An 18,934-nucleotide genomic window follows, 5' to 3' on the forward strand; every position below is an offset into this window, starting at 1 on the left:
AGACACAGCCTGACCTAGAAATTTCAGTCGGGATGGCCAATTCAAACCTACAATCAGAGCAAAGATCATGCATAGTGAAACGTTAGTATATTAACAACACTGCAGAGTCGGGAAAGGGCATTCTGCAAATAACAATAACATTGCATTTTAAAAAGGGCAATATCCCTGTAACATTGAAACTCAGCTTTCATGTGGCTGAGACGCTAAACGAGTAACCCCAACACCGTTCACTACATCAGGGGCCGGCCCTCGAGGACGAAGAGGCACGTGTTGCCAAGATGAACATATTGCAAACGCAGGCATGGCTTCTAATCACTAACGTCCGACCTCATGAGCCGACACTCTGTTCCATGAGGGATTCGCAGAGGGCTGTTGGGGGTGAGGGCCAGTGGTGGAAAGTAACTAAGTACATTTACTCAAGTACTGTGTACTTAAGTAAAATTTTTAGGTATTTTTTAATTCCACTACATCTCAGAGGCAAATATTATACTTTTACTACACTACAATTATTTGAAAACTTTAGTTACTAGTTATTTTGTAGATTTTGATTATTATTACAAAACATACATTACCCACTTCAGCCCTATATACATTTCGGCCATTTTAGCCGATCTACAAGCTCACAATGCGATCCATTGTGAGCTTGTAGATCTGCTATTTTCAAAAGATTTTTATATTATTCAGATATTCTGCATAATCAAGTACATTTTGAATTCCAGGCTTTTACTTGTAACACAGTATTTCTTCGACCTGTAACGCATCTGTGTCACTTTAGATTTCTTTGGCTATTCAAAAATACCAGATATACAAGCTCATAGCGTGGCACCGAGTGCCGCGCTATGAGCTTGTAGATTTGCTATTTTTGAAAAATCTTGAAAAAATATTCTTTTAGATTTTTTTCAAAAAACTGTTAGGATTTACAAAGTTTTAAGAATCGCCTCAGGTCATAATGGGTTAAAAAAATAAGTGAGTTCCACCACTGGTGAGGGCTGGCTGGTGTCAAGGCTCACCTCCCCAAGTTGATAACGCCTCGTGGGATCCCCGTCGGTGTGTTGAAGGCAGGCAGCAGCTTCTCTCCCAGCTCCATTACCTTCCTCTTGTACAGCTATAGGAGACAAAAATGAGAGAGGAGAAAGAATTCAATGAAATGCACAAATATACAGAATGTGACTGAGTACATGTGTGTGCATGTTGCTCTTTTACTTCCCATCCACACTCTCGACAAACACCTTACACACGTACTACGGGACTGTAGAACAATTATGCTCAATCAACCACAACAAAACAATCAACCACCTTTTTTTGGCTTGTAGAATAGGTTGGAATAGGTTGATGAGTCGGGTTATTTTTGTATCTTATGACATTCATGACATTCAGTTTTACAACACATTAAAAGTGTTTATCATGGTCCTTCAAACATGTATTAAAACGTTTTAATTGAAAAGTCCACTCCAGTGATCCATGGCAGTTTTTTTTCTCTCTGATTTCTAAAGCCTTTTCAAGGCTTTAGAAATCAAATCTTTGACGCAGTCAAATCTTTGACTGCGGGTGTCGCTGTTGAGGGATTTTGCCTGTCAATTATCGTCTCTTTAAAAAAAAAAAAAAAAAAAAACAATGGCATAAGACCTTTAACGATACAGCCAACTTCCTTTTGTTTATAATGAAATGTGATGACAACAATATCAACTTCTGAGATCTGGCGCTTTATAAGAGTACCGGTGGTAATCTTGAAACAAATGTTTATTGTAAACCCCGAAGCAGAAACGTTGTTTTAAGCGCAATAATCTTCCTAGACAGTTAATATACAGAATACAGTACTAATACAGGGGTTACCCTATACATATCTCTAAAGCCTATTTATATATTTATATTTTTTATATTCTTCAAGACTATAGGCTAACTTCAGACACACGCGGAGCGGAGGATATAGTTAAAAAGCCTTAATGGTCACAATGTGCGGTGAACTCCAATTCAGCAATTTACATACATATTATAAGCTCAGTCCATCAGCCCTGGCTATTACCTTGACAGGCAACAGATTTGAGAGTCATTTACAACCTCCCCACACTTTTCTTGGTGAAGCGTTACACATAAAAACTGATCATGTGAATTATAACAAGGCCAGACAAAGTGAAGCTCCAACAGGATGGAGAGCATCTCAATGTAGTCTACAAACAGCACAATTAGCACAATCTCTCCTCACAGGTGGGGCTCAGAAGATAAAGGGGCAACATCGACTGCAAGTCCAATTAACAGGCCACCAAATCTGCGTTATCTCGCAGGAAGATTGCTTGATAAAAATACAAATATAAACAGTAGGGGGAAAGACAACGATAGCAATACTGAGCCAAAGAGATGTGGGGGGTTCAACCCTAGAGAGAGGGAGAGAAGGCTAGACAGACAAAGCGCCTTGGAGACAAAAGATGACAGAAAGAAATGGTAGACAGTAAGTACTCATGGGTTCAGAAAAGACAAAGCAGAAATTTTAATTAGAGGGATGGAGAGAGAGAGAGAGAGAGAGAGAGAGAGAGAGAGAGAGAGAGAGAGAGAGAGAGAGAGAGAGAGAGAGAGAGAGAGAGAGAGAGAGAGAGAGAGAGAGTATACCTTACCAGTGACTCGGCAGTATGAGCAAGTAAAGAAGATCAAATATATACTGTATATGTCATAAAAAAGAAGAACGAAATAGCAGACCTCCATTATTTGGATTATTATTGCCAGTAATGCTATTACTTTGTTTTTTTGTTGTTTTTTTGGCCTGAATTTGGGAGAAGATTTGCTCAGCTTCTTGAAGCATTAGCTAGTATCTCCAGTTTGCAAATGCATTTTGTTTGTCAGAAGTTGTTAGGTTTAAGCTTCTAGCATACCTCAAAAGAAGTTGAGTTTCTTTTCCATCTTCAGTAGGTTTTGCCGAACTGAACAAAGTTCTTTGAGGACTAAAATATTTTATACTCTATGACAGTGGTTCCCAAACTTTTTAGCTCAAGACCCAAAAGTGAAATTAAATGTTTGCCCGGGACCCATACTAGAGAAAATAGCTGATCTACAAGCTCACAATGAGTCACTTCATATATATTCGAAGATTTGCACAAATCTTCACGATTCTTCCAAAATAGCAGATCTGTAATAGCGGGGCACGAAGTGATGCGCTATGAGCTTGCAGATCTGCTATTTTTGAATAGCCAAAGTATAAAATATAGTTAAAGCGGTTAAAATGTTTGTGATGCTATATTAAGTAATTTAGCTGGGGACCCCCTGGTACCCCCCAAGGACCCCTGGGGGTCTCCGAGCCCTAATTTGAGAACCAATATATTTGTTATTTGTTCTTGCTATGTAAAGCACTTTGAGCTGCATTTCATGTCATGAAAGGTGCTAAACAAATAAAGATTGTTATTATTAATGCTTTATTGTGTCCAGTTCTACACATTTAACCTGTAACTGAGGCTTCTTGGGGTTCATGAGGAATTATTATTATTTTACTATATCTTACTACTTCAGGGTGCAACACAGCAGATTTAATTAAAGTGATGTTGAACTTTGGTAGAACATTGGGTTGGATATGACCTCAATACTGTAGATGTCCAAATATTCTTCCATGAGTGGGGAACCAAGACTTTTCTTTCACTCCTTTCATCGTGGGATGGTTCTAACAAACTAAAAACTGTTTTTTAGCTTTATTTTTTAAATATAATTAAAAATAATAATAATTTCATTCTGCAATATGTAAAAATGGGTTTTGATTAGCTGAAATGACTATAAAGACCACTGACAATATTTGGATTCATGTCATGGCCAGGTGCATCCAAGGCTCCCCCAAAAATCACCTACAAAGTAACATCTTTAAAAGAAAATGTCACCTTTACAAAATGCTAAGAAAATGTTGCACCCATACATTCTATTCACGTGCTTCAAGTGCCAATTTAATGGCTACAAGGTCATTTTCAAAAGGAAAAAAGAACTACCCATGAGCCCTTGCATGGTACACTGAACACTCACACACATCTGTAGGCCTATTTGACTGACTGCTAGGGGATGTGCAGTGTACTGTTTGCAATACGAATTGCTGCAATTACTATAGTTAACTGGAGGTAAAGGTATTTCTGACAGCCTTATAAACAAAGTGCTTTTGTGCTGCACAGAATCCCTGGCCTACAAGTCAAAGCTGCATTTTTTAGATAATTCAGTGTATTCATACATTCCATATCTCCCACATTACACACACACACACACACACACACACACACACACACACACACACACACACACACACACACACACACACACACACACACACACACACACACACACACACACACACACACACACACACACACACACAAATGTTTTTGGTAAAAATGAATTAGAACAATGTATTGTTTTAATTGCCACACATTATTAACATTTATTTAGCTGCTCAGCTAAAACAAAGGGGGGGAGGGGTTATATTTAGGCAATATGGTGCAACAATAAAAAGAGTAATCTCATCACTGGGTGTCATTACAGTACGTCAACCTCCTACTGTGTTGCTCTATGCATTGGCCCAGTCCATCGATGGTTACCCAGAATGCCCTGCTCTGTCTGTCTGTCTTCCTTCTGGGAAAAGGCCCAGGGTGTATTTACACTCACAGGCACACTCACAGCCTCATTATTTCTGCCGGTATCAATATAGTAGGAGCTGGCTTTGATGAAACAGTATTTACCCTGCGTGCGTGCGCGTGTGCGTGTGTGTGTGTGTGTGTGTGTGTGTGTGTGTGTGTGTGTGTGTGTGTGTGTGTGGTGTGTGGTGTGTGGTGTGTGTGGTGTGTGTGTGTGTGTGTGTGTGTGTGTGTGTGTGTGTGTGTGTGTGTGTGCATGAGTGTGTGCATGCACAGTATGTGTGTGCTTGTCAACTCTCTTTCACTCACCCTCTCTCTCTTATTGATCATATTCACATAGAGTCCATTCTGCTCTTACATCATACTTGGGGCAGGGAGGTGTATGACGTGCATAAGAGCAAAATGGCTGGAAAATGGTCAATTAAAGGGGTAACTAATGACCCCCAGGCCCAGCCAGGTCATCAGCAAAGCACAGGTTCACAGGTGAAGACACACACACACACACACACACACACACACACACACACACACACACACACACACACACACACACACACACACACACACACACACACACACACACACACACACACACACACACACACACACAGAGAGAAAGGGTTCAAACTGTGATTATTTTGCAGTTATTTATTGTTGTTTGCTTTTTTTTATAAATTACGTGGGTATTAATTACTGCAAAAGCCCTTTGGCTGGCATCTGTTCTGTGATTTATCATACAGCAGAGCACAAGCTACACTACAGGCCCCCAGCTCATAAATCCCTATACCCTCAATACACACTGGTCCCTTGTGTTTCTGACTGACATCGACTCACAGGCCACACACTGTAGCACAGGCCTCATGTACTGTACTGTACTATACTGTACTGTACTGTACTGTACTACCTGACTTTCATTACTGAAATTATAGCTGCAAGTACTGTATGCCCTGTGTTGACATGCGCCACTTACTTACACAATCCATCCCATATCACACATGTCCAGACTCCCAGATTAGATGACCCCAGGGGTCCTTTAGGGGTCCGCAGCGAAATTTGTGCTGGAATTTTATTTAATATAGCTATTTCAAACAAATAACTTGAACAATATACACAAATATTGTATGTGGGTCCCTGGCACAAAATATTTTTAGATGGGGGTCCACAGCCAAATACATATTCATTTGGCGGTCCTTGACAAGAAAAAGTTGTGAGAACCACTGCATTAGCCATCTTCTCCTTCCACCTTTCTGCCTATTGGACAGAGGAGGGGTGGAGGGGGGGTAGAACTCACAGAGGAGCGACATGCACAAGCATGGACAAGAGACAGCTCATTTCATTACTTCCCTTTGCTAAGAATTCCCTGTACGATAGTCGACATCAGCCCAGAGCAGAATGTGTTTGTTCTGCTGGTTCTTCACCCGCTACAGAAGCAGAGCGGGTCACGCAGCCAGAGTGGTGGAAGAAGTACACACATATTTACTTAAGTATAAGTATCAATACTGCAATGTAGAAATACTCTGTTACAATTAAAAGTCCATAATTAAAAATTGACTTGAGTAAAGTACAAAAGTATTGGTATCAAAATATATTTAAAGTACCAAAAGTTTCAAGTTTTCAAATCTTTTAAAAATGAAGTGGTTACTGTATATTTTTTGATAATAATCAAAATATTACTACAAAGTAACTACTAACTAAAGCTTTTTTTTTTATGTAGTGGAGAAAAAGTACAATATTTGATTACTGAAAATTGGAAATACTCCAGTAAAGTAAAAGTACCTCAAAATTGTACTTAAGTACAGTACTTGAGTAAATGTACTTAGTTACTTTCCACCAGTGCACAGCCAGAGTGAAGACAATGTCAGAACATGGCACGGAGGAAAAAGATACAGAAACGAAGTAACGAACCATTCTCAGATACCAGCCAAACGTCTCAATCCTTCCAGCAACCAAGTGGCATGTGCCCAGAATCAGAATCAGTTTTATTGTCACATCACAGGAGATTACAGGTGTAAAACAGTGGGTGAAATATTGTTTTAGTGTGCAAGCTCCATCGTTTTGATTGTGCCCAGACATGATCACCAGTCATTTGTTTTTGACAGGCCGGGAGAAATGTCCATGTAAGACTTCTGAGAACAGCATTTTTGTTTCCAAAATTCACAAAATACTTTGGGTAAAAAAATACAAAAAACTGGAAAAAGCTAATAGTATTTAGTGTTGGTCATTGTACTGTACAAGATTGTTCAAGAATCAATGTACCCTTTTTGGGTCTGCAACTCAGAGAGTATAACTGTACAAATGGAACCAAATGGACCAGTAAGGATTTTACAGTGTAGGTTGGGGTCTCAGATATATAGCAAAGATTGTATCAAATGAGGTTCTGTGGTCTGAAACGGAACTTAAAGAGGTTGAGAATCACTGGTGTAAATGAGGTGTGAACCGAATGCACCCGGTGCCCCAGAGGAGGGCCCCCTTTGGACCCGCCAATTATGGTGTCCAACATAGACTATACGATTGTCTTATTAACCTTCACTTTCATCACTAAGATGAAAGGTCACAATTAAATCTTGTACAAAGCCAGTAGAAAGTCATGTTGGCCTAATGGTGAAATGGGAATAATGGGAAATTAATGCAACGTGCAGAGCATGCCATGTGCATATTTTCCAGGGGGAATGCAGGGGTTATACTGTCACAGCCCGAGTAATTAATATAATTTTTTTCACCTGGGCCCCTTGTGACAGACTTGCACACATGGCTGCCCCATCTATAATAATGGGTAATAAGTACAAATGTTCTAACATGACATTAGGTAACGTGTCCCAGATTGTCAGAGCATGTACATGTAGCGCTACAGTTACAGTATCTTATTCATTCATTTGCAGATAGAGATGTCTGAAAAATAAATTAATAAAATGTTTGTGTTTTTGTATTTTCCGAAGATCATTTTTGACAATTCGAAATACTTTAGTTTATTGTAATACATTTGTTTTGGGGAGATTCTGTAACAAGATACTGCTAAAATTACTGATCCAAGAGATATCTACTTTTACAGTAATGTGTATCCCTCCATCATAGTGTTATCAAAACCCAGAAGTGTCATGCTCTAGTGGCATAACCCCCTGCTAGAAAGGAGTAAATAGGTACAGATGCATTCAAACTGTTTCACATTTGTCCCATCTCCACATCTGACATCTTTCTAAGGAGAGACAGCTTTTATTTGATCTATGTATATTCTTTGTATGAATGCATCTATCCCATAATTTTCTTGAATTCTCATCTCAAGTACAAAGGTTCTCCTACTCTATCTACCCTTAGATCAGGGGTTCCCAAACTTTTCCATTCCAAAGAACCCCAAACAGCAGCCATACCCTCTGGCTGTGGCGGCCAGTGGACACCCTATTGTGAAAGTAGAACTTTTTATCTTTGAAAAATTATGAAAACGTATAATCACATGCCCAAAATATTGGAATCCTCTTGAATTTGGCCCACACTTTGAAACCTGTGCCATAGCTTAACGTTAAGATCCCTACATGGGTTCTTCTGCCACCTCTATTCCCTTCTAACTCTGCAGCATTGAGGAGAAATTCACAAAAAACGATGAGACAGCTGACGGATTTGACGTTCACGTAATGTGGCAATAAAATGACGGTGGGGGGGGGGGGGGGGGGGGGGGGTTTCTAAAATGCATTATAGCGCTCGGCAGGAAACGGTTACACTTCGTCAGTCCCGCAAATCTCTCTCCTGTGGTGTCACTCGCTCTGAGTAATAATGTAGGCCTTTAACAGAAGAATGAAGTTCTGTCTCTTCATGGCTGTCGTTTTGGCTGCCATCTCACCACCTCTTTTCTCTTTTATGGCAGTGAAAGGTTGGAGAAGGAGTAGGGAGGACGGGACATGTTGATCCCATGGGGGAAATTCTGTTTCAGCTTCACCCAGCTGATGGCTGCTCATATGGTCATGATGAGCGCCCACGGGGTGGGGCGGGGGTGTGGCTGAGCCCACTTGAACCCAAGCTTGGCTATTCTGGCCAAACACTTGCCAAAAATAGTACAAGCTCAAAATGCGTCACGTTTTCAACACGTTTTCAGCTTGTAGATTTTCTGTAGACGGTCCAAGTACAGTTGTAACTCAAGTCTGTTGCACTAACACTACGGCTGCCCCCGAATTTGATAGTCTGAACACAAAGAGGAAGCAACAAAGTACGGTTGTAATGTACTCTGTGGTTTGACGCACAAGAGGATTCGTGTCTCATATTTTGATCTCTGTGTACGAGTCGAGGCCATGTGATTATGCAGAATGCAGGGCACAACGTTCGCGTGACACAAGCTCGGCACAGCAGCAAGTTCCAGTGGTCTAAATATAACGGGTGACATTTTGAGAACATTGTGATGTCGCTCGTTTGAGGACAGGAAAACTTCCTTTTTTATGACCGCAGATGAATAATTCCAATCTTCCGCCTGCGGGAGCGAAGATTAACACGCTGACCTCACTCGCAACCGCCACCATGTCTCCAAAGCTCCAACGCATGTTCTCCACCATGTGTTCCTCTCCCCCTTTCCATGGGTGGTCTGCTTTAACCACTTGAACCCCAGCATCCTCATTCTGGGGGGAGCATTTGCCCAAAATAGCCGATCTAAGCTAACAACATGGCACATGGCAACGCGTTGTGAGCTTGTAGATCAGCTATTTTCGAATAGTCAAAGTATCTACAAAGTAACTTGTAACTAAAGTTTGCAAATAAGTGTAGAGCAAAAAGTCCAATATCTGCCTCTGAGATGTACAAGTATAAAGTACAAAAAATTACAAACTCAAGTAAGGTAAAAGTACCTAAAAATTGTACTTAAGTACTTGTGTAAATGCAGCACGGGGATCACCCTCCGGGAAAACACGACAGTGAGCAGATGAGGGTGTGTTTCTGCGGTGATGTAATCATGTTAGGGCACCTGTCCTCTCCATCCCAAGGTCAGAGTAGGCAGCCTTCGTCTCTCGAGCTCCTTCTCGTGGGAATTCCTGTGCTGCGTTTAGCTGCCCCTCATACCATGCGCCATTTAGTCTGTGAGCCTCGACGCATGGGGGGCCACGGTGCGATGTAACCTGAACTGAACCATTTTGTATGCAGCACTGATAAATATTGACTGCGCTGAATTGTTTGGGCACAGATGAAATGTCTCCAGTACAGCAGTTCAAATGAAGATGGATGATTGAGCAATGATGCTCTACTGAGGGGAGATCCGGTTTGAAATTGTATTAATTTAAATCACACGGCTGAGTTGAGGCACGGCTTTGGGATCGTAACTCTTTTTAAATCACGACAAGGCCATAAGGAGACCAGGCACACACACACCATTACCTCTACAAGAGCAGCTCTTTCCATCAAGGAACTAGCTATAGATAAAGGGTCAGAGAACTCATCAGTTGAATCTGGAATACACTGTTATTTCTTTGTGTGTGTATTGGGGTAGAAGAGTATGTGTATACACAGTATGTTAAGGCGCCCATAAGGTATGTGTGCATGTTCATTCATGCTTACAATATGTTGAGTGGATGGTCATTGGTCAGTATCATGGTCAGTATCATGTACAAAAATCACTTTATGATTTTTCTTTACTATATTAGTGAGCATGGGCATAAGGTATGTATGTTGCGCTCCCTCTCTCTTCCCCTGTCATTTGAACAGGTGTGGTGAAGGGTGATCCTGCATTACAGCAGGAGAGATATCCTGTGTAGCAGACACACTGTGGTGGACACTGAGCAAAAATAGTACAGTACAGTACAGTACAGTACAGTACAGTACAGTACAGTACAGTACAGTACAGTAACATCACTGCCAGTGTGGTAGTTGTTGCTCCTGCCTGAAATATTCAGCAGCAACAGTGTGACTGCATTATTTGCAGCATGTAAGTGAATAGAGTGTAAAGTAAACCTTACATGGTTAAGACAGAAGGAAAAAAAAAAGAGCGTGTACCAAATGGAATTGTCCTGTACTGCATGTATACTGCATGTATGTGCTGTATACAAGTGGATGGCATGGACACTGAATTCTATTACGTTATACTCTATTTTTCACTGTGCCTAAGCTTTCCTGAAACCCTATGCCTAGAATAGAACAAGAATGAGTGTCTCAATCGGCAGAGCTGCCACAGTGAGAGACGTGATGGGCGTCTTCGCTTGAGCCTGTTAACCCATTCAATCCAGGAACGCATCTGTGTCACTTTAGATTTCTTTGGCTATTCAAAAATAGCAGATCTACAAGCTCATAGCACTATGAGCTTGTAGATCTGTTATTTTTTGCAAATCTTTGAATATATATATATACATTTCTAACTAAAATATTTGCTTCTGGGGGTCCCTGGAACAGAATATTTTAAGACGAGGGGGGGGGGGGGGGACGACGACAAATACATAAAAGTTTGAGAAACACTGATATAGCAACATAAGTTTAAAAAAAAAGTGTATAATCCCTAGAAGCAAAGATTTGAGTAAAAAAATGTGTCTTTAAAAATATATATATATATTCTTATTCAAAGATTTGCAGACATTTTCACGATTTTACAAAAGAATAGCAGCTACAAGCTCGTAGAACGGCACTTGGTGCTGCTCTATGAGCTTGTATATCTGCTATTTTTGAATAGCCCAAAGTATAAGATGATGGTTATAGCTAAAAATGTAAAATGACACAGTATGCGTTCCCGGATTGAAAGGGTTAACTTGCAGCACAAGAGTCCCAGAGAGTCTCCCTCTGCCTATTGATGATGTCGGGACGGAAAGCACGGTGCATAATTTATGCAGAGCAGCATTGCCTGAGAGTGAGTGAGCAAGACGACTGCTGGAGGAGGAGTACAACTAAATTAGATATGAGGACAGTAAATGTGTTCACTTTATACTCTGAGTGTACAAATGTAACCAAACGGACCCGGTTACATTTGTACATCCTCAAGAGTTACAAAATGTTTAAATTAATGAGGATTGCACTGTAAAGACAAGAAACGCAAGAAATAAAAATGGAATTAGGGTTGCAGGAGTTTGGTTGGTACTGTATGTTCCCGTTTCCGATCCCCGGCTCGTCCTGGCTTTGTCATGAAGTGTCCTTGAGCAAGGCAGTGAAGGCACTGAACCCCTAACTGTTAGTGCCTTTTGATTGCCTCCACCGTCGCTGTGAATGTGTGTGTGAAGGGTGAATGTAACGCACGTTGTAAAGCACTTTCCATAAAGGCGCTATAGAAATGCAGATCATTTAAATACGCACCAGAAATCAAATGAAAAGAAAAAGTGAAAAAAAAAGTAGTGGCTGCTAATTCAAGCCTCTTATGAGCTACTCTGTATTATTAAACTTTTGATGGAATGTAAGCGCTTGCTTTCCTTTCAAATATGTACAAAACATAACACCCACCCAACCACCCACCTACCTTTCCCTTTGACCCGCAAAATCGACCAAATACAAATTACCTCACAGCTTGCTAACTGCTGGCATAATATGGCGGTCATGGCTGTTATTATTTCCATTCCATTCCATGATGCAATTAGCGTGCCTACACAGGCTCTCTGCCTGGTGCCTTTATCCATTGTAGATGACAGTCAGTTCTGCTCTCCACATTCCCTCGAGCTTAATTACTTTGGGCAGGCAAGCATACGATACGATGGTCCTCCTGTATGTGGGTCTGCCAGTTTAAAAAAACAAAACAAATAACACAAACATGTCCTATTGCAAGGGATTATGGATAGAGTTTAAAGGCACATGCGTTCCAGTTGATTGACACTTGCATGATCAGTTGTTATAGGACTTTTTGTTTTTGCTTCAACATCCCAGTACAATGGTAGGATTTTGCTCAGCCACACAGGGGCACTGTATGCTACAGCATTTAATTGGGAAATCAGTGTGTATTTTGATTACACACTGCAATGCAATACAGTGTGCATGAAATAAGATTTTTGAGCAGGTGAATCCAGGTCGGGGGAGAAAAGTGAATCCCATACTGTATGTTTTACACGTATACTGTAGGAAAGAGCAGGGGAAACTCTTTCCAGCAAATCCTGTTAGGATTAGCATTCAACTGTGCGTGCCGTCTTAGTTGAAACAGAGAGAGAGAGAGAGAGAAACGTTGTCAACCTGCATGTAAAGATATCATGGACAACATCATAAACAATGAAGTGTGTGTAGGCTGTAGTTTCATGGGGCCCTGACGGCTCAATTTTGCCAGGGCCTCGTCGTGAGTCTGAAACACTTCCACATGACTCTTTTTAGATGCCGCCTCGCTGTGACATCACTGACGAATCCTCCGTATCTTTATTCTAGACCTGCTTCAGGCTGACACACATCATCCAGAACAAAAATAACAGATCCTCCCTGTCACGTAGCAACAGACACCACATCTCATCTACGCAATGATGTCACGCATGGTAAGCCATCACACTCACACCGTCCTCCCTGACACAGACAGACCCACTGGCCCATCAATAATGCAGCCTCCAACCTGACTGGCGCCCAAGCGGAGAACAACAACAGGAGTACAGGATGCACACTGGCGGTTGCAGCGAGCACACAGCGTTGAGAGGATGTCAGGTCCACTTCTCATTAGAGATGTGACAAAGGCCCTCTGAGGCCTGGCGTGGGAGGACAGGAGGCTCATCTTGGACTCACTAAGCCCGACAGGAGAGCTAACAGGTGCCTTTCCTACCCCGGCCGCCGCCTGACAACTCTCCTCGAGAAACTCTGGGTAATCTGAGAGGTCTAGTTAGAAGTGTAGGGGAGAGACACTGTCTGAGTCTCTCCATGCCGTGTTGTGTGGGGGTGCACCTGAGACAACGACAAAATCCACTGGATTTGGTGATGGATTAAAGTTCTTCATACTTTTATACAATTTAAAATCTTTTCAGCGGCTTACTGTAGCATGAGGGACAGAATAGTTAGACAGAATTTGTTAATCCTTCGGTTGCTAGGTTGCTATACGGCGCAAGACAAAACACAAATAGGATTGGTCTGTCTTTGGATTTCAGCTGTGAGATGATAATTCATCATCTGCTGTCATGTAGGAAACAGTTCTCCAGCAGTTGCCATCCAGTGTCTCCACAGCTCTTCCTACACACACCATATATTTGAAGGGCTGCACTGATGCAACGAGGGAGGTGAGCTTCCCTCGCTCCAGGACAGATACAAGAAGCGGTGCTTAGCCAAAGCTGAGCAAATCGGCAAAGGCTGCCTTAGCCAAAGTCTGTTCATGCTGCTGCAGCTGCGGTATTGCTAGCTAGGCAAGCGATACCTACATAGTACCTACATATCAAAAGTCATTCCACCAGACTATGGAGAAGTTTCCAGCCGTCAACAATGAGGCTGTTGAACAAGTCCTGAGCCCTGCCGACATAGGTGGAGACATAGGTCATTACACAAGTTGAAGTTGATGCAATGAGGCGACCTGTTCTCAAAAAGAGAGATGGATGTGGCCTGGAATTCTATAAGGCGTGTGCTGAGACCGGAAGAACAGAACTGACGAACTGAAAGTGAAATGGAGATGGGATGGTGGTGCTGTGGATGAAGTTAAGATGCAAACCAGTCACTGGAGAGACAGGGAGGGGGAATGGGTTTGGTGTGTGTCTGCTGGGGCTTTGACTGAGGCGAGGGGAGGTGAGGCAAGACAGAGAGGATCAGAATTGTGTTATCTCTTTTGGCCCAGTCTCGCTGTGCATGGGTCACGTATGGCTAGCGGCTGGTGGAGTGAGAGACAGTAAGAGAGGAGCAGAGCACTTTATGAAAAGTGCCTGATGGCAGAGCCATGCTTCAAAGCAATGCCTGCTCCATCAAAAACTCAACTCAGGCGAGGATAAGGCCACACTGATGCCATGTATGTGGGCGGGCAGAGAATGCACAGTGAAAGAGAGAGAGAGAGAGAGAGAGAGAGAGAGAGAGAGAGAGAGAGAGAGAGAGAGAGAGAGAGAGAGAGAGTCGTGCATCTACATGTTTGCATTTGCACTGGTTCATGTGAGTGCCTACCGTATCAGGCTATGTGCATTCCAAGAGGACTCACAATAGCATGAATGATTTACTGGTGCTTACACAGTTTACAACACGGTGGCTATTCTCGCCTCAGTGTGCCCACAGCAAAAGAGGAACGCAGTGAGACGTGCAATGTAGGTAGAGAGTACTTTGAAATACAGTCTATGTTTGTCACGTGTCGGAACATTCCATGACTTATTTCTCCATGTATTTGAAGTGCAGTGTCTTTGGAGTAAAGTCAGCGCTTTGAGTTATTAAAACTGTATGTAATATATCCTCTTTGCAGACTCAAATAATCATGGGGTCGCCATGGACTTTGGAGAGAAAAGGCAATTCAACTTAACACTGCACACAGCCTGTGTGGCACAGATAACCGCCACTCCAACTCACGAAAGTGCACTGCCTTTTCCTGGAAATTGAAAAATCAAACCACAAACTCAAATTCACAAGTTCTTTGAATGGGTAAACTATGAAACAGCTTACATGTTATTGTGACAGACAACGTCTATACAGAATACTGCGGCATATGGGAAAATGCACCATCTCTGGCATTCTGCTTGTTTACATTGGATACATTTAAGATAACAATACAGTTTGAGGAAATGATGCAAACAACACAAAGCTGCATTGTGCTAAATGACAGGCATACAGTATAGGACAGCTATGAAAAACAAAAAATATAAAGAGAGGGAGGTACAGCAGGGAGAAACAAACAGATAGAAAGAAAGTACATTTTGAGCATTAGGGAGGCAATGTTGTAACCACTGCAGAATTGGATAGGCTACAGACGCGACACACATGATTGAACTGAAATGCGAGAATGGGAACATAAAGTATAGGGTCATATTTACCAGTACGGCAGTACCACAGGGAACTGGAGATGAAGTCTAATGGAGGAGCTGGTGGGATGCATTTCTACTGAGCACAATTCCATTCACACCATTAAAAAAATTACAAAAACAAGAACCAGCAGTTGCAACATCACAACAATTACACTGTGGTGTGTTCTTTCTTTTCTGTCTACCTCTGGTGCGTCAAAAAACATGTTTGTTCATGACATTTCAGCTCGGCCTCGCTAAACTCTGACATTACAGCATGTGCCTTCCTATCAGAGAATGATGACATGATAATGCTGGAAGGGGTGATTTTCTCTCCACTGCAAAATGATTCAGCAAGCACTGCAGAAAATAAGCTTTATTTTCATTGAGTGTTGTGTTTCCCTTTACTGCTCAATGCAGAAACATGGACAATGAGTTGGCTCATTTTATTTATCAGATCTTTATGAATTTATTCAAAATCCTGTCCCATTGTGCAATCTTCCACATTTACGTCATTGCAAAATGTGAATACACCACACAGTGAAATCCTGGGTGTTAAATGTAACTTTTGACAGTGTAAACATGGACCCTTACGGGTCAATCTACTGACTCTAAGAATTATTTGTGCATGGTCTCCGTGTCTTTGTGCATTGTCGTGTATTCTGACAACCCACAAGGCACACCAATAATGACCCCAGTAATAAATGCTCATAAATACATTAAAGTTGCCTTCCTATGATCACAATGCCTGGAATGGTGGTTTCATTTGGATTGGAAACCGTGCCGCCACATGCCATGCTCCTCCCAAACATAGCTCACGGCGTCAGTTATCTTCCACTTAATAACGCTACAAAGACTGCAATTGCTAAACCATTTAGCCATTACAGCCTTTATTAAGTTGTCCCCTTAGGATATGGAACACATGGCGTATTCTTCACGGTCTTGCACAGGCGTTATGATGGATCCTCGTGACTCTTTAGGTACCAACCTCAATCCGTTAAGCTCTGGTCTTCTTCTGGGTCCACTTACCCATGTGCCTCTCTCCTCTGATTGGCCTAACAGGCTTCCTGTTGCCGTGTGCACGCTGTTGCCATGGTTTTTGGCTAGGGCTGCGCCGCGGTGTGCGCTAGCTCCATCTGTCTTGGGTGTCAGCTGGGGTGGAAATACGCTGTGATTCCACTCATTTTCTCACTGGGGGGTAGCATCCATCCTGGTGCCTCTCCACTGTGTCTTCGCTGGCACACATAAACACAATTCTCTGCTCAAGTTCAGACAACAAAGAGGATTGGTTGTTTTGTTTTTGCGGCTGGACAAGCTCATTCAATTTGAGAGCGAAAATAATGCAGAATGGCAGAATGGATTTGCATGATTCAGCTGCCAGAATACCCAGGTGCAGCATTCAGGCGCTGGCACTGTGGAAGACAAAGCCAATAGAGCCAAGCTGACTCTGTTAGGAGCGGGGGTCTTGAATGTCACATCTTACAGTGATTCTCAACCATTTAACCACTTAAACCCTATACACTTCATTCACCGAAGTAACCCAGAGCTCTATTAGGCCCCCACCCTTTTCCACTCTACACCAAATCACTGAAGATAGCGAACAACAAGCAACGTGTTGCAATGCATCATCAATGCTATATTGATCGAATGTTCACCGTAGAGTAGGGATGCTATAGTGTTGACATGGTTAATTTAATGGAGCCCCAGTTTTATATGCATTAGGCTACAGACTCCCATCGACCGATTTTGTCTGGGACACTGTAAAATCATCCGAGTTAATTTAACTCTGAGTTACAGCCCTGTAGAGTCTGTTTGGTTCCTAACTATCAATTGTTTAGCTGGAGGCCACCTGGAATCCTCTTCAAAGGACTCCTGGGGGTCCCTGAGAACCAACAACATGTCATTATCATGCCATGCCATTTTCGTGCATCAAAGATGAAATTGCAACCAATTGAACACAACATATGTTTATGCTTCATTGCATATTTTGTTCATTATGCCTTTTGTAAGTTTGGGCAATTTATATTCAAATAAAGTTCCCTCATAATACAAAACAGTGGATGAAGTACTTGTATAAGTTCACGGGGGCGGGCGGTACTGAACTAAACGCGAGTGGGTAACACTATATTGTGAAAATCAGCACTGTTTCCGCCCAAACAATAGCGGTACATTCAGTGGTCAGGTCAAGTGAATAACGGACGACAGTTGACATAACTCACAAAAACACATTGAACATCCTGTTCAACCTTGAAAAATTAAATTCAACTGACCACGTAAACAACTACACGTGCATACTGCGTGTATGTGCGTTCACCGGCATGCTGTGTTAAGTTACATAAGTGACGACTGTAGAAGCTGCTATCTTGTGTTAAAAAAATGCAAGTAAAAAATAAAGCACTTTTAAAATGAGTGACTGTAGGCTATTTACTGCATGTAATCACGGGTAACGGGGCGGACAACGGGTCCATTATTTGATGGGCGGGGGCGGGTCTGGTTTTGATATAATCACGGGTGACGGGTTGGTCTATGGATCTGATTATTGACGGGCGGGGTGGGTGCGGGTTGTCAAAATTGGACCCGTGCAGGACTCTGTAATACACTACACAGCTATAAAAAATAAATCATCCTGCAATAGAAGTGGCTGGTGTTTGGGACAGTACAGGAGAGATTGGTGGGGCTTAATGGAATATGCTAAGTAGGTGGTGAATAATGGTGTCTACTGCTGCTTACAGTAGACCCTGCGAAGTGTGCGAGGCGCTGGGTTATCAGAGGCATTCACAGCTTTTGACACAAATGTCATAGCTCATGATTATTGCATGGGGCTTGGCCTCTTGATGCTAATTAAATGCTACTGCTAGCCCAGTGTGAAGATGAAGAACAAGTGCAGCAGGAAGTGGGGTCCAATAAAGGAGGGTTGGGGGGGGGGTGTTGATGGGTTGAAAAGGAGAAGGATGGGAGATAAAAAGTTGGAGAGCAAAGTGGAAGGAAGAAGTGAATACGCTCAATTTATACTACATAGCACAATGGTGCGCCTTGTCAAAAATAAAAGATCTTCAAGCAAAGTAATTTGTCGCACCGCAACGTGTTAGCTACGAGGGACAGAGCAAGTTGAAGGATACGAGTCTCAGAGGGAAAGGGAGGGCTTGAGGGAGTATGAGCTAGACAGAAGAAACACAAAAGGCAGCTAAGTCATTCAGTCTGTCTTTTTTCTTTCTTGTATGCTCAGGGACAAGATTTTTCATCCTGGTCAAATAAAAGACACAACATTGAGGAGGTCATGGCTTCAAAGCTAATGGGCCAACGCTACCAAGCTGGCATGCCACCATTTAAAGGCAACGTCTGCTGCATGCGAGGGGCTTTGTTGCTATTTTGCCAGCATTGAGGACAGGACACCAGGAAACAAGGCGGATAGGGGGTTGGGGTGGAGGTAGCTGTCCCTGACAGCCAGCTTTGGAGCAGAGCCATGCCAGGGGGTCATCAGCCTGCCACTCAGCTGGGGACAACTGATGATCGCATCAGGGGTTCTACAATCAATATGCC

At 42.4% G+C, this 18,934-nt stretch overlaps 1 protein-coding gene across 2 annotated transcripts in view; it reads right to left on the bottom strand.

Annotated features, from left to right (window-relative positions):
- LOC311038358 (mannosyl-oligosaccharide 1,2-alpha-mannosidase IA) overlaps window positions 1-18,934 on the bottom strand; it is a 225,185-nt gene that overhangs the window by 24,166 nt on the left and 182,085 nt on the right. For both annotated transcript variants that reach the window (XM_084047836.1, XM_084047837.1), the window contains exon 5: window positions 1,011-1,105. In XM_084047836.1, the coding sequence (XP_083903962.1) occupies window positions 1,011-1,105 (95 nt within the window). The remainder of the gene's footprint in view (window positions 1-1,010; window positions 1,106-18,934) is intronic.

Source organism: Gymnoscopelus microlampas (genome assembly GCF_963454915.1).
Source record: "Gymnoscopelus microlampas genome assembly, chromosome: 3".
Taxonomy (NCBI): domain Eukaryota; kingdom Metazoa; phylum Chordata; class Actinopteri; order Myctophiformes; family Myctophidae; genus Gymnoscopelus; species Gymnoscopelus microlampas.